This window comes from Melospiza melodia, chromosome 8 (assembly GCF_035770615.1).
Source record: "Melospiza melodia melodia isolate bMelMel2 chromosome 8, bMelMel2.pri, whole genome shotgun sequence".
Classification (NCBI taxonomy): Eukaryota; Metazoa; Chordata; class Aves; order Passeriformes; family Passerellidae; genus Melospiza; species Melospiza melodia.
The window spans coordinates 23,712,375-23,729,618 of record NC_086201.1 but is presented as its reverse complement, the minus strand read 5'-3'; the positions used below and the strand labels follow the sequence as shown (position 1 = coordinate 23,729,618).

Here is a 17,244-nt window from a genome sequence, read left to right as displayed (position 1 = left end):
AGTGTTATTTCAGTGTTATTTCCTTGGAGTTTGTTGCTTCAAAGGCCTAAATGAGCAGATTTCCAAATGGTACTGCCAATTTTCTATTTCTTTATATTTTTGAACCTCCTTTACTATGAGAAAATTTCCTTTGGACTGTTTGATTTGCACTCTCAGAAAAGAAAAGAGTTGGATTGTTGTGTCAGTTTTGTTGGGTGTTACTTTCGTATACCTGCTGGGATGAGTCATTAAATTCCAACAAAGATGCGTTTTTATGTTTGGGTTTCTTTTCTTTTTTGGTGCCCAAACTTCACATTCACCCTGCTCCTGAATCAGGGTTTAACTGGGCTGTGACATAAGCACTTTTTTCTGGTTCCTACAGCTATTTATTACCTGTATAAACAAAATTAATCAATGCTGTAATTTAAAGGTAAGTAGTACAAATGCAAGAAGAAATTGAGACATTTTTAGACTGTAATTTACTTGTCCTGTCAAAGTATTGTAATGGTTCTGATTTCTAAAAACCATTTAAGCTGTAAAAATAGTCAGATTGTGTGTAATCTTGAATGTTTTGTTTTAATTTTAGGTTTTCAAAACAGACCTAAATCCTTGAAAGTGTTTGTTAATCCAAGCAGCCACAAAAGAGAAGCCACTGACATTTATTATGAAAAAGTTGCACCTCTTTTTAAACTTGCTGACATAAAAACTGATGTTACAGGTAAGTTGCTTCAGAAGTATAACTTAATCCTTTGTGAAACTAATAGTTAAGCATGTGAGACAAATTCAATTTACTGCTTATCCCTATTGCCTTTGACTGCAAGTACTGCATTTGGAGTTCTAGTTAATACAACACAATATATTTTTATTTTGTCGAAAAGGGCTTTAGTAATTCTCTTATTGATTCAGTACTTTTCACCTGTAGCAATCAATACTAGTAATCTAGTCTTTTTTCCTATGTCTGTTGTAACTGACTTGAAAAATTATAGATGATCTCATCTTGTAGTTGTTCCTTAAATTTATTATGAAATGATGACTAGTTCAGGTTGCAAAATAATCAAAAATTATTCTGGTAAGATCTCACTTAGCCATGAGAATATACTAGTGCAATAATGGTAGATGAAAATTATCTTGCTAATTTTATTCCCTGTATCCATGTAGTTTTTAACTACTTAGCCCACAATTTAAAGTAAAAGCAATTGAAGATTAAAGACACATTAGAAGAAATGTGAAAATGATGGTCTGTATTAGAATTCTGTAGCAATAATTTCCTAACTACCCTGAACTGAGAGGGAATGCCAGCAGCTTTGTATAAATTTTAATTTTCACAGACATATTTTTCTACCTGGAAGGCATGGATCATAGTGTGAACAGACTAATTATGTTGTCATATTATAAATTGACTTAGCCCTGTTTGGTCACAATTTAAAAAAAATGTTTTAATACAAGTTGTGAATATAATTTGTGGAGGTTTCAAAAGCCTTTTTACTAGTGGAATAAAAACAGTTTAAAGTTTATTTTTTAAGTATTTGTCTTTGAATTTTTAATAGGAAACTTCTGAGTGAAGCCAGAAAAATGTTTAATGGCCTGTCCTTTAATTAAGGTTATTTGGGCAATGTTGAAATACTCCTGTGCTTATTAGCTGCCTAACACTCCTCCTACAGGCAAAATGAGAAAACTACATTGCAGTTTTCAATGCTAGTTGAGAACTAAATAATTAAGGATTATGTTTTGTTTTTTTTTTTAAAGAGGGTGGTGGTGGGTGCTGAATAAAAATCCTGTCCACTGGTACCCTATTCTAATAAAACCAAGCACTTTATTTCAAGTAAATTGAACTGGGTTTTTTCCTCCCATAATTGTTTTGGATTTTTTGATGTTGGAGTGTGCTTCCTGCTGTTCCTGCTGTTTTGGAGCATGGCCAATATTTACATAACTGGTGATGTACAAAGCTGTATTGGGCACTGAAATTGTGAAGGCTTTTGTACAATTTTTTCACTGAAGATAGTTTACATTGAGACTTTTCCACATGCACATATTTAAAATTCATTGAATGAGAAGTTAAAATTTGTTGAGCACAAAAAAATTCTAGCAAATTTGAACCTCTGAAGTGGCTTCTAGTGCATAAAAAATAAAAAATTTTCAGGTTACTTAAACCACTTCAGAACATCAAAGATTGACAGTGGAGTGCTGAAAGGCAGAGCTCTCCTCAGCCAGTCTTGTACATTGGTAGCTGTTGCTTCCTCTCTGATGAGGCTTTCCAGATTTTATTCTTCATTATAGCTTCTCTTGGAATAAACTTCTTAATGTGTTTAGAAGTCTGGAGTGGAAATATTTTCTCCTACCCAAGGACATGTGGCAATCTAAAGACATGTCTGTAAATAAGTGAGTGCTGAAGTAACACTTACTTTTTCTAATTGTTTTAAAATTTTGTAGAGTTTTCTTTCTTTTTTTTTTTTTTTTTCCCAGACAGCTTTGTGTGGAACACTTTAATAATTTCAGTAAAAAATAATCAAAGGTATTCTGGAGTGGATTGTGTTTTGCTGGGTTTTTGAGATTTTTTTTTGTCACATGCAGTAAGCAAACCTCTGAAGTGCTTAGAGCTCTAGAAAGTGTGAATTAGCAAATTTAAACTGAAGCAATACTTTGAATTGTGGCTAAGGTGAAACAATAGTTAAAATCTGACCTCTTTTAAGAATTGGGCAATTTTTTTGTGCTGCAGCTGGGATGTGGCTGCTAGGATAAGAACAGTGACTCTTCCAAAAATTGAGTTCTACAAAAGCTCACTCCACAGTTGAGATACCTGCAGGTACTGGCAAACTGTGATAATTGGAACTATTATTTTAGAAATACATTAGTGTCTTGCAAAATCTTACTCATAGTTAAAGAAAAATAAATAAAAGAAACCCTGACAGAATCCTAGCTTGTCTCACTTCTCTTCCTAGTTTTGAATCTCTTGCTTCCACTTATGCACTATTACAACCTGGACTTTTAGGCAAAAATAACAGCCTTCCCTAACTCCTATTTTTAGGGCAGAACCACAAAAGAAAGGAATATTTGAGAGTTGGACAAACAGCACTGGTTTATGGTAAATTGCATTGGCATATGGTAAATACCAACAGATAACTGGTGTTGATGCTGGATGAGAAAAAGCTGTCATCAGAAACAGTTAATCCCATTGATTTTAGTCTGTGGCAGGAGTGCCAGCATGTTCAGGTGCCATGTGACAGCATCCCCTGTTTTGAAGTGTTGAACTAATTTTATATTGCTTTTTCTGTGTGTAGTGGTCAAGCCCTTGGTTCTTGTTTGCCACGTGAAGAGGATGTTGAAGTGTTTTTGGAGTATGTGACTCTGTTCAAATGGGGTGCACCTTTGGTGTCCTTCCTTCAGAATGCTGTTATCTGGCACTTAAGGACTAAAGAAAGAGAAAATCTTTCTAAATTATGCATTACAAATGGTCAAAAAGAATCAAATTATATTTTTGTGATAATGATTTTGACAAAGATGAGATTTGGATCCTTCTCAAACAATGAAAGAAGCTTTCTTCCTATTAACAAAACACATTCAGTAGGTTTTTTTGTTTGTTTGTTTTCCTCCTGAATTGGAACAGTGCCAAATATTCAAACACTTAGCTTTTTTTCCAGCTATCAGAATGATTTATACATGCCCTTCTGGAGGTTGTCAAGCCTGCAGAAAACTTTCTACACATGGTCTTTTTATGTCTGTGTTGGATTTTTCTAGGTTCTTTTTCTACTCGAATTATTCTCTATATGTTCTCACAAAGATTTTCCTGAAAACCTCATTTTTTCACTGCCTTTTTGTCATGATGTGTCAAAATAGATCCTTTGTCATAATCTCATCAAATTTTAAATTTCTTGTAATTCCCCAGTCTTAAGCCTTAACAGTACTTTTACATAGTTTCCAAACTTAAGCAATTAGATGCAAAGAGGATGGATTTGCTCTCAATCTGGCTAACAGTAGTCATTTTTACTGCCTTTATTGACTTCTCCGTAGACATGAGCCCTCTTTATTTTTATGTCCTTGTTCCTTGAGTGAATTAATTCTGTAACAGTAAGCATAACTTACATTACATTAGGAAAGCACTGAGCATGTTTTCTGTTACAAAATAAATCTTATTTACTGTTCCATTTTAATTAGACTGTACTCATAACTTTCTAAATGTCATCGTGTTCATTTAAAAAGGCATGTAACCTGGTAACCAACTCTATTTTCATGGGAAGAATTTCTTTCACAGCTAAGCAATGGTAAGATATTTGAACCTTTCTGCATTTTTGCATGATGCACACTTTTATTGGTCACTTTTCACACAGCCTACAGATATTGATAAAAGCATTGTTCCCATTGGCAATGCAAGGCTGAATATGGTAGCTTATATAATGTGCTTTGATATTCCAGAGAGACCCTGCATGAAAGTAAATTCTCTAAATAATTCCCAAAAGTTATTACAGTGATAGGTGCTTCTGCAGCAAAATGATAAATCTCTGCCTTCCATATAATCAAAACAACTCTGTTTTTTTTAATTAAGAATTTTCAAAACACAAAGCATGAGAACTTTGCTGGTACTGATTGGGGGATTTTGAACTTACAGACAATATAAACAAATTTTTAGTGTGAAGTGTAAAAATTGTATCACCTTTGTTTTGATTTTGTTTTCCTTCTCATTTTTTGGGAGAAAAGATATATACACTCACTATGTCCACACACATACTTGTGTGTTTGTTTAAATAGGAAGAGATAGGGATATTTTCAATTCTTGTAAGCAGCTTTTGAATAGTTGTAGAAATACTGTTGGAACAGGTACAGCTATGGAATGATTGTTTTAGACATCAAGACTAATATTTTTAGCAGTGTTTAGGAACACTGGAGAAAAGCCTTGAACTATGTGAGCACCAGGGACAGACAAGCATGAAAGATTAATGTAATTTTGCATATAATGATGCACATTCTTACACAAAAAATCCATCTGCAAGTGTCATGTCAGTCAGCAAAAATCTTTGATGGGTGGCTGCAGCTGGGCTGTCTCTTCTGGCAAAGCTGCCCTAGAAAATGCTAAATGTAGTTATGATGCTTCGTGCCATCTGTAGTATGCCAGTTTATCCTGCCTTCACTGGCATTTACAGTACTATATGGGGTATCAGCAAACACAGAGACATCTATGTGGAGTGACAGATTCATTTCCTCCAGAGGCTATGAACTCTGGTGTATACTTGTGCCACCTTCCTCTGTGTGTTATATGCTGTTGTCACTGGTATTTGGCTTGATTTCATACTTCTGTGTTTAACTCCTCTTATTTTTGATTTAGCAATTTGCATATCCTAACACAAAGGCAATTAACTTTGATTGATGCTGAAGTAATTCTATCTTAACTGAGGAAATGCTTATTTTCCTTAAGTTTACCAACTCTGTCAGTGCTAGAACTTGCATTTTGATGCAACAAACATCTTGAATTATCCAAATTTAAATGCATGAAATAGCCATGTATCTGATAGCAGCTGTAATTTAGTGTTTGGCCTTTCAGCTAGCATAACTGTAAAATATAACTTCTATCCTTTTAATGCATTAATGACTTAAAAATAATCTGAATCAAATTACTCTGTGTTCCTTATGTTGGATGGACAAAATAATTTTAAATTATCTAATCTGCTGCTAATTGATGTTTTCCACAGTAACCGAATATGAAGGACATGCTCTCTCAGTACTTAAAGAATGTGAACTGCAGGCATTTGATGGGTAAGTTGGTTAGTGACTATGAAGGTTGGTAAATCGCATCAGGTTGTTTTTCATTGGTATTCCAATAAAAACTATGTCCGTGGGTATTTAAAAAGTTACACTGTTTCTCATATATATGAAACCTGGGAAATTCAGTTCTCATTAAACACTTTGGTGTTTATTAATTACTGACAATAGAAATGCATCTTGGATTCATAAATAATGGTAAATGTACATAAAGCTCTCTGAAGATATGCTTCATGAGGGTTTCAGTCTCTGTATTTGTAAGAATACAAAGATAAAGAAGACGAAGCCTGGATTGTATCTTCTTTCACAAGTATCTTCTACACTGAGTCATATTTGAATTGTTTCATCTTTGATCTTTGGGTAGACACTGAGAACTTCCCCTATAAGGCTTTCTCCAGTAACCAGATCCAAGCTGGAACCCTTTTGAAAGACCACAGGCATATGTGCCTCTACCTTTTTTGCTATCCTTTTTTTTTTTTGAGACCCAAAAATGTAGAAATGACAAGACAACATGGTTTTTTTATTTATTGCAGTATGGAAACAATCTAGCAATGGTATTTCTGAGCTTGATTTTCTCACTAGGAAAGTTATGATTCCTTCCATGTTAACAGCATATGAGGTAAACTGAAGTTTATGATTTGCAGTAGAAAATTGGAAGTTTATATCTCAGTGCTTTCTGAAAGTGACACTCCCACGTGTTAATTCTTTGTCAAAGCTGTTTGTTTGTATTTATAATTTCTCTGATTTACCTAGTCACTGTTCTATTTTGAAAGACCACAGGCAGATGTCTTATACCCTCTAAATTTTTTTTGCTATCCACATTTTTTTTTAGGGACACTGAAAATTGAGGCACTTTGTTAATTTGGCTTTTTGCCCCTGACTTGTGGCTGAGCTTTGGTGACAAATAGAGAGGCTGCATTTGTGATGCTGCTGTCTCAGCTGGGTTTTCCTATCTGAACAGAAAAAGAAATAGACAATGCCCATACATACATTTCTTCCCTAGGCAGGAGCCTAAAGTATCAAGAATATTTAGAGTAGCCTGGGTTAGTCAGTCCTTAGTGAATAGTTGATTAATAAAGTTGCATCTGATGGTTAAATAGATGTTTCTTTTTCTCAGAAAGATGTTTCTTTCTCTCTTTCTTCTTCAAGGTCTAAGTAAAATTTGTTAGCTCAAGACTTTCTACTCTTTATGCATAGCAGGCTCTCACTGATTGGCTTTGGAATCCCAGGTGCCTGCTGGTATCTCTATTTCCAGCCAAAAATGCAACTCTTGATGATTAATGCTAAAATAGTAAAAAACAAAATTAGCAGCATTCTCATGTTATTCCATGGACTCTCTCTACACAGCGCTCCAAAATCAGAGGAAAATATATCTGTTTTCAAAAGTTTTAATAGCTAGAAGACAATCGACACAAGTCCTTCTTGTATACAAGAAGGTATACAGTTTTTCAGACTTCAAAGATTAACTGGTTTTGCTACTGTGACAGAGAATTTTAAGCCTGGGAATAAACAAAAAATGAGTCAAAAGAAAGGCAAAGGCTCCTGATTGCAAGCAGGAAGAAAATGTGCCTCAAACTTTTATTTTCTATTCTTCCAGCTATATATTGTATTTTTTTAAATTTAATGTGGCAGTGTTTAGCTAGATAGAGGAAATATTCCTAAAAATTAGAGATTAAAAATTGGCTTGGAAATAATAATAGAAACTGAAGGAAAATGTGAAAGGTGATGAGGTAATTGAATTTAAGTATTTGATACCATTAATAATATAATGAGTGTTTTCTTATAAAGATCTGACCAGTTTTACCTGGCTGAATGATTTGGCACAGTTTCACAACTGCATTCATACAGATATTTGAAAAGAATATAATTTAGGTGAATTGCTCCCAAAGTAATTCTGATGTTTCTGTCATAAATGCTTGGAATGTATTATTACTATTCTTATCATTAAAATATGTTTACTAACTTGGAGAATCACTGTAATATGTACTTAAATAAACAAAAACAAGGAAAAAAAGGTTTGCTGTAACAGAGCTTTTAGAGACAAATGCGTTGCTCTCTATAGCCACAGCAGGTGGGAGTTTAATTATGTGCTCCAGAAGCAGTGATTAAGTACCTTTGTGCAAAGGATTGCTGGCACCAGGATTTTATACTTTGCTAAATCCCTCAACTGCCTGCATAGTGTAGGAAAATAGCTGTTTTCAAGTGTTTTTTTATTTTATTGCAATATTTGGTGAGTTGTTATTGTAAGGGCAATTAAAAGGCATTGGAATGTTTGTATGGGTCAGCATTGAAAGATGCAAAGAGCTTTTCCACTGAGGCACTTAAACATGTGTTTGGTTCTTCCATCTGATCAGTTTATGTGCATGATGTGTGGTAAGGTAAGAAAAACTTTGTCATTTTTTAAGTGTATTTACTCCTACTCAGACAGAAAGCAGAAATAAGAATGCTTAAGGAGCATCAAGTAACATTTACTGATCTGACAATGAAACCCAAGCTTGTTGTTAAAGAAAGAATGTTTTTAGCTTTTTGAAATACCATTATGTATATGGTGTGGGTAGCTGCCTTCCACTTGTTTGTTCAGCTATGAAAGAGTTTGTTTTGAACTGTTTGGCATTTTTGTTTTGTAATAGGGTGGTTTGTGTTGGTGGAGATGGATCTGTCAGTGAAGTTGCTCATGGGCTACTCCTCAGAGCCCAGATAGATGCTGGGAAAGACACAGAATATGTGTCAAAGCCTGTCAGAGCACCAGTTCCTCTTGGAGTAATACCAGCAGGTGAGAATGAAAGGTACTGTTACATTTTGTTAGTCATCTGGTTTTAGTCCCTCTGGCATGTTTTACAGTTTTGGCTACTAAAGGCAGTTCTTGATGCTAAAGCTTCAGTTATGTAAGGGAGCTATTGAATAAATGTCCTAAATTGGTCATTTATATTGATTACAAATGACTTGATTTTAAATTGTAATGATAATTTATAGTAATGGCACAGATGAGCTCTTTGCCTGAAGGAAGAAGCTGAGAAAGAATAAAACTAAAATAATTTTCAGCTAATCCATACAAGATCAAGTTTCAGTCTTATTTCCCGACAGAAATTATACCAAGTGAAAACTTTATTTTCTAGATTTTCCTTATTTGCATCTCTAGTTTTCTTCTCAGTTGGATTCATGGTTAGGGTCTATTTTAAAATGGTGTCTCAGGAATACATTGTGTGCATTATAGTAAAAAAAAATATTGTGTGCAAAAAACGACTTTCTCCTTTACAGACATGAAAATCTATCTCTCTTAAAAAGTCATCTTGCTCTTTTATTAACTTGTATCTGGTGGTGTGGTTTTGTTTGTGTTGGGGGGTTTGTGTATCCCTTCTCCTCAGTGTTTGTATTGGCCCTCCTTGGGGTGTAGCTGTGCCCAGCAGGAAGGCTTTAGCAAGAGATGTTGTGGTTTAAGCCCAGCCCCACACAGCTGTTTGATCACTGCCCCACCTGTGGGACTGGGGGAGGATAATAAGGGTAAAAGCTGAAAAACTCTTGGGTTGAGATAAAGACAATTTAATAGGAAAAGGGAAAGCTGCTTACACTAGCAATGCAAAACAAGGAATTCATTCCCTGCTTCCCATGTGTTCAGCCATCTCCAGGAGAGCAGGGCCCCCATCACACGTAACAGTGGCTTGGGAAGACAAGTGCCATCACTCCAAATGTCCCACCCTTCCCCCCTTTTATTACTGAGCATGGTGTCATATGTCTGGAATATCCCTTTGGTCAGCTGGGCTCACCTGTCCTGGCTGTGTCTCCTCTCACCTTCCCAGGCACTCCCAACTTCTCACCAGTATGGAAGTGAGAAAAAGAAGAAATGGCCTTGTCTCTGTGTAAGCTCTGCTCAGCAATAACAAAGACATGTCTGTATTATCGACCTTGTGTTCAGCACAAATCCAGAACACAGCCCATAGCAGCCACTGGGGAGAAAGTTAACTCTACCCCAGCCAAAAGCAGCACAAATCAGTACAGTCAGGGTTGATTCTGGACTGCTATATGAATCACTTCTCTTGAAAAGAAGAGAGGTGTTTTTGCATGAACAGTACTCTTTGGTGTGAATGTGTGCTAAGACTACTTGACATAGTTCCTCAGATGTTTTTAACTGGTAAGGACAACATTCCTACAGCCAGTAAAACAGCAAATCACTGTTTTGAGTTTTCTACAGAAAAAAGGGGCATGTCACTTTGAGCCGAGCCAGCAGATTTTTAAATGCTTTGATTTGGTTTCCACACATGAAAGGACCATTAGTTTCTTCTTAAGGAGCAAGACTACATTAGCTTTCTCTGAGGTTAAAAGCCCTTGGTAAAAGAGAGAGCAATGTCAAAGACATGAAGGTAATGAATTTGAGTTGGGCCATCGCTTACCAGCTCCGTTCCTGTGAATATCTCAAGGGTGCTGAGACAGAGTCTCTGCAGCCCCTGACTCCATGTTGTGTGTGGGTCACTGTGCCTCTCAGTGGTGCTTTCTCTCCTCACTTTAGGACAGATATGTTGTGATCAGAAAGGGCTTGTAAACCCAAAAGAATTCTGTAGGGTTTCTTACACAGAATGGCATAGATTTTGTGAAAGAGGATCAGAACAGTTCATAAAATGATATTGTGAGAAACTCCTAATAGGTTCTTAAAAACAATCTGTTGTTTGTTTGATTTCCATATTCCATGAGGTGCTCAGTTAGGAAACAGGTAATTATGATACTTGTTCTCATGAGGATGCAACTCTGGTCAGTTAACATTTTTTTCCCCACCAGAAATCCATTGTACAAAATTATTAGGAATTTCCAGCCAAGTAGAATCAACAACTGAATTACAGGATAGTATTATGTGGGTGGTTTAAAATCTGGTTTTAGTCTCCATAATAAGTACCTAAGACAGCATTTTGAACTTTCAGTCCTTTTGATGGGAAGAAGATGCTTTTGAAACAATTTACCTCCTGAAGAGAGAGGTCCAGAGGGGAGTATGTTTTTACTGAAATACTCTACTGAGCTGCCTTATTGTGGTCCAAATCAAATGGATGAGATGTGGGGAAGCCTGCAGTTGTACTGCTGGCCATTAGCAAGAGTGTTAGTTGCTATGGGAACTACTGCTAAGAAACTGTATGGAGGGGGAAACAGAGAAAGGGGAGGGGGAACTGTGGAAGGACATTAAAAAAGCTATCCAGTTGTTACAGAACAAGAGACAATCTTTATCTGATGCCTACGAACCTTTTGATCCAAAGGGGTTCATATAAATAAATTCATGATTCCAAATTAATTCAGAAAATAAAATATTACTGAGGAACTGTTAATTTCTGTGATATTTCAGGCAAAGAACCAAAATGTTGGTGCAGTTTTCATCAGAATTTTAGCTATGCTTGACTAGGAAGTCATTACATCACATTTATCTGTTTGGATGGGGGAGACATTAACAGCCTTATGAATATTCATGTTGTCTGGTTAATTAAGTTAATTGTACTGCAGAAGTGCTTGCACTTCCAAGGACAATTTTTTTCTCTACAATTTCTGTTTGGTACCTTCATCAGTCATGCTTTACATGACCTGCAGATACTCTGTTCTTACTGAGATGCTTTTGCACTTTTGGTGGGAAGGAGGTGGTAGGAAGTTGTTTGTAATGTCAGGAAAATCGGTTGATATTTTGAACAGGATTTCATTTTGGAGTAATAAAATAATTGTTTCTATAAAAAATGCTAATGATAGAGATGGTGGAATTGTATGGATAAAATCTTTTCACATTAAATTGAGTAGCTGAAGTGAGAACTAAAAATGTGACTTACTAATGTGTGAGCAGTGCAAGTCATGGACATCAAAGGCTTTTAGTTCTGAAGTAACATGATAGTGTTCAGGGGAACTGTTGTTATTGGTAAATAATATCTTGAGCTTGCATAGGGGAAAAGAGATTACTTGGGAGTTTGAATAATGGCATTAAAACCATTATTGAATCACTATTTAAATAAGAAGGGCTTGGGTCCTTAATTTTGTATATTTTTCTACCTTGTTTATAGGCTGCATGTTTGGGTTTGCTTGTTTGTTTTGGTTTGGATTATTTTGTCTGGCATCCTGCTTGTATAGGACTTAGTTAATAAGGCACATTATTCAGTCATTATTGGGATTAAAACTGCTGCTAGGCATGTGCTAAGTGGAGTTTTTATAGAATGTGATGGTGCTTGCTCCCACAAAACTGCGCTTGGCCTCGTTCTTCAGCTTGTGGAAGGATGGATGTGGTGCTTTTGTTTTTGAACACAGAACTTGTTTCATCTTCCTCAGAGTCCTGAAAGGGTGGGATTTTGCTTTGTTTACTTCTGCAAATGTTAATAAGCTCCAAAGATTTAAGAGAAGGATGCAATTACTTGTGCCTATCCTGTTTAGTAGGAATGAGATTTAGGTCTCATTAAAGCCAGTTTGAAGATTGGTACCGACTTCAGCTGTGGTTGTTTGGTATCTTGCTGCCATCTGCATTGATAAATTACTCTTAAATCAGGATTGCAGCTTAAACTCATACCAAGCTTGATCTTCCAAACTATATTCCACCTTGTGCTCTTTAATTAGCTTGATCTTCAGTGAGAAGTGAAACATTTTTTTACAATAACAACTGCCCTGTCTTGACACACAGGAAGTAAACATGATGTGCCTGACTTGTAACGATCTGCTGCTTGTATGTGTGATTTCCTTTGTTTTGGAGAGGTACTCATAACAGTTCATAAGAGCTGTATAATACTGACTGAAGGAAATATTTGAGTATTTTTTAATTACATCCCTAGCTACCTTCACTGGCAAAGCAGAACTAGTTGGATCTGGAAGTTAAATCAAACATGAAGTTATTCAAACATGAAATATTGTCAAGTCATTCAAACATGAGATAATGTTGGGCAAACACTTGTAGTATTCTGGGAAGAATTGCTTTTTAGGTCAAATGTAGGGGGTTTTGTAGGTTTTGGGTATCTGTTACCTTAAAAGATGTACCTCACTTCCTTCATATAGCAGGAACACAGAGCTCCTCTCTCTGATGTTATGGCAGCTTTCCATAAAGTTCTAAATTGCTTTCAGAGGCTAGGGTGCACTAAGGATGTAACAGGTGATCTGTGAGATTCCCTGTTACACTAAAATTTTTATTTAAAGAAATTTTTGGAAAAAATCAAAGATACATTTCTGAATAAGAATGGCATGATGCCTTAGGGCTTTGTAATTATGTACATCAGTCTTTGCAAATTCAGTATTTTTTCTACACTCTGTATGACATAAAAGCAGAATTTGGGGAGAAGCAAAATTTTTCAATCTGGTACATTATGGTTTAAAGTGCTGATTTAAATATCGAGTGCCTGTTGCTTGACATGCGGTAGTCTTTTCCTTTCTTCCCTTCTCTCCCCTACTTTTGAAAGTATCTATCTTTCACTTTTGAAAGTATTTATCTTCCATAAAACTTAGGGCAAATTTAACATCCAGATTTGTCCATTGCTGCTGTAGATTATTAAATAATTGAAACAAGAAAATTATTATAAAATATATGTGAGCTCATTTTTATATGAGAATGTTAGGTTCTAAACTGTTCTTATGTAATTTTTGTTCTTTTAATTAAAAATGTATTGAATTATCCATCTCTTAATCAGTGATATGAAGAAGTCAATATTCTGCCTGTTTGGTGGCAGGCCTTTATTTTTCCAGAGGTGAATTCTTTTGCTGCTTGGCTAATGCCAGAAGTGAGAAAAATCAATTTGAATTTTTTTTTAAACTACACCTATTTAGGAAAGACACAACTACTCCTTCTTCATGATTTTAAAAATAAATTTATATTCAAAAGTCAGCTGATGCACAGTATTTTATGTCCTAAGCATTAAAACAGAAGGGCAAAATTTACATACATATCTCCATGTTTCTTACCCAGGTAAAGTGCCTTGAGATATCAATCATCAGCAGTCGTGGGCCTTCAGAACTCTGCTTCTTTCTTTTGCAAACTGACAGCTGATTTTCCACTCTCTTTTTCAACTCAGTGCTGACATTGCTGGGTTTTGACTATTTCTTCTATTTGTCACCTGATTTATTCACGCCCTTGTGTCAAGTTCTGTTCTTCTCTTCTCTCTGGTGCTGGCAGAATGGCTGCTGCCAGCATCCAGGCAGTGACAAATAAAAGGGAGAAGGATCAGTTTGGGTGCACTGAGTGCAAGTCCCCTCTTTGTCAGATGTCACATTCTGCCTGCCCTGTTTTTCAGTCATTGAGTTCTTACTTGTGAAGCTGATGTGCAGTAATTAATTTTGTTCACTATTCCAGGAGTCTGAAATGTAGCCTGCAAGAAGCACAGCAGCTATCTTTGACTAGATTAAATATCATTTGGCTTGAAAAATGTACAGTTTTACACTGTCTGGTATTATTTTACCAACCTAAAATATTCCCCAAATGCATCTTACTAGATAATCTGTCTCCAGTTCCTTAGTACAGCACTTAGGTATATAAGAGGTGATGATTAAGGAGATGATTTAAAAAAGATCCAAGCAGGCAATATTTTGAAAAACTTGTTTCTCCCACTGCTTAGTTTTTATGGCACTTATGAATGAATTTGCAGAGAAGATTTCATAGACCTCTGGAAGTTTTAAAGGTTTTAATTTAATACTATTCAGCATTTCTGCTGTTAACAAGAGAATTTATGGGCAGGTTTTATTTTTTATAAAATGCAGTAATTAAAAATGCTGTGTATATTTGTACTGGTTACTCTCTATCTCTCATGATTTTTTACAGCAGGTTTTTTTTTCACTTTTACAGGTACTACAAATATTTTGGCCCATACACTCTATGGTATTAAACATGCAGTGACAGCAGCACTGCACATTGTAATGGGTAAATATTTTTACATTCACTACCATATTATAAATAATAAAGCAGTGTGTAGAAGTTTGTCATAACCAGTTGCTCAGTAAAGACATTGCATTTTGCTGTGTCACTGTAACCTATATTCTAAGACTTTTAAACCCAAATGATTCTATCCTGGTTTTAGCTCCAGGTGCATTTCCCTTAATTACTAACAGTTTCTATAAGAAAGCTTTATTCATAGAAAAAACTGTATCCTTTGCCACTGGGTCTGCACAATAAATGGGTTTTGAATGTGAAAATGTAATTATGCTGAAAGGGAAAAGTAGGTTGCTAGTGCAAACCTTATTTTTAGGTCTTAGAAATAGCAAATAGTTTGTCAGAAAATGTTAATTTTACTCTCAAGGCAGTCTTTCTTTAGCAATTTTATTTTAAATTAAAAAAAAAGAAAAAAGATTAAGGTCCTTCTTGAGTATCTCTTCTCTTGGTCTTGCAGTCTGCAGTGGAAGAGCCTTTGCTCTATTTCTCAAGTCATAATACAAAACCCTTTACAGGCAAAATCTAAATCTGTCTTTCTTTAGAAATCAGAGACACTGAATGCAGGGTCTATTAAAGAAAAAATGTATATATCCTATCTTGAACAGAATTATATTTTATAACTGTAAACATGAATACATTTCAAACCTATGTTTAAGAGTTCCCATATATCCTCCAGTACAATGTGCAGTCATTACATTTATTTGGTGAAATAGTTGCAGAGATTTATGCAAATATTAGCAATATTACATTTTCCTTGATTCTACTTGTTGAAAATGTGCAAAAAATTAAGAGTCAGACCCTTTGCAGCCTTATGAAGTAGCTGAATGCTTTACTATAGCTTTAAAATTTTCAAGCATCTGAAATTACTACTTTGATAGAGTCTTAATTTTATCTAGATGGATTCTGGTTTTGATTCTGAGAGAGAGGTGTCTGGACAGGTTTTTCCCTTAGCTAAAGTAGAGGAAAAAGAAATGGTAAGTTGTGTGTCATTTGAAACATAGGTTTTTCTTTTCTCTTGTCTCTCTGTGCACCTGTAGGACACATCCAGGCAGTGGATGTGTGCACCTTCAGCACTCCGAGGAAGCTGCTGCGCTTTGGGTTCTCGGCCATGTTCGGGTTTGGGGCGAGGACGCTGGCTTTGGCAGAGAGGCACCGCTGGATGCCCTCCAGCCAGAGGAAGGATTTTGCTTTCATCAAAACCCTGGCAGATCTCAGGTATGCCAAGAGATGTCATGTTTTTCTAGTGTTTCTTATTTTCCTGAGGAAATGGAAATAATAAATCTCATAAAGACAGAGAGCAGTAGTTTATCTTAATTGCAGACAGATTTAACTCAGATGTGATGTATCTTACAAGTCAAAGAGGAGATAAATTCTATACATTCAGAATCTCCTAAAAATCATCTTAACTTTGATAAAAGTGTGTCTAACAGTCAGAATACTTGTTTACATCCTAGTAAATGTCATTACTTTTCTAGGCCAGAGGAATGTGAATTATCATTTCTCCCTCTACAAATTCTGCAGGAAGACACTCATGAGAAGGACAGGTAAGTAAAACTGACTCAAGCAATTCCAAAGCTACAGAAATGAAGAAGAATAAAATTGTACAGATTCTTTACTTTGTTCAAATTTAATCAACAGGTGATATAAGCTTAAAAAGTATTTATTTTGACAACTGCAAACTTTTACATATTGTAAAGTGTTTTCTGTAGACTGTTATAGAGGATCTTGTTACAAGACAGTCTTCCAGTCAGTATTATTGATTTTTTCAGTTCCACTAATATGCTACTTTTTTTATAAGTTATGTGTTGCTTAAATGTGCAAATGACTTTAATTTTTTTTTACCTACATGCTTCCACCCTTTTAGAAGGAAGAAAGAGAGAACGAAAAAAGGTGAGTTTCTGCTTTTAGGATTTTTAAAACTGAACCATGGCTGATTAACTGGAGTAATATAGCGTTACTCTGTTATATTTAGGTAGCAAGGATCAATGGCAGAAAATTCAGGGTCACTTCCTGAATGTGAGCATTATGGCAATCCCTTGTCTGTGTTCAATGGCACCAAGAGGCTTGGCACCTAATACGAGGTCAGTATGGGTTTAGAGAATTAGTCATGTCTATAAATTCTGACATCTTACCTTAAGACCTTGGCTTTTCCGAGAATATGAGCCTATGTTTAGGTAGTCTAGTCCCTCTGGATGGGGGAGGGAGCAGAGACTGCAGCAGACTCGATAATCCCAGGAATTGTAATCAGTTTTTGGATCAGGCAAATAAGGTCAAGCAGTCTAACTAGAATTATGAGTGGATAATTGCTGTGATTAAATTAGTTGGCAAGTCTGACTTAAGTAGTAGTCATGGAGCAGTCATCTGTCATAGGATTTGGCTTTATGGGGAAACTTCACGCTTAGATTTAATTTTATTTTTTCAAATATAAAAGTGGCCCTTGTCTTCTGCTCTAAAGCCAGCAAAAATAAGAGTCTTTCTCATGTTACTAAGGACTAAAGATCACACTTGTCTTTTTCTTCTTATTATTTTTTGTTTAGTTCCCCTCAGAACTTGGGAAATGAAGCTTCTACATGCAGGGTTTGGGGAAGCAAAGGAGTATGTAACCTGGTTGTTGACATTTATTCATTTTGCCTTTAGCTCCTTGTTGAGAGCCTGCTTTG

At 35.7% G+C, this 17,244-nt stretch overlaps 1 protein-coding gene across 1 annotated transcript in view; it reads left to right on the top strand.

Annotated features, from left to right (window-relative positions):
* Positions 1-17,244, top strand: part of CERKL (ceramide kinase like) — a 52,120-nt gene that overhangs the window by 28,533 nt on the left and 6,343 nt on the right. The window contains exons 3-10 of the mRNA XM_063162260.1: positions 566-697; positions 5,661-5,724; positions 8,361-8,503; positions 14,501-14,575; positions 15,622-15,799; positions 16,060-16,128; positions 16,449-16,474; positions 16,557-16,665. Of these exons, the coding sequence (XP_063018330.1) occupies positions 566-697; positions 5,661-5,724; positions 8,361-8,503; positions 14,501-14,575; positions 15,622-15,799; positions 16,060-16,128; positions 16,449-16,474; positions 16,557-16,665 (796 nt within the window). The remainder of the gene's footprint in view (positions 1-565; positions 698-5,660; positions 5,725-8,360; positions 8,504-14,500; positions 14,576-15,621; positions 15,800-16,059; positions 16,129-16,448; positions 16,475-16,556; positions 16,666-17,244) is intronic.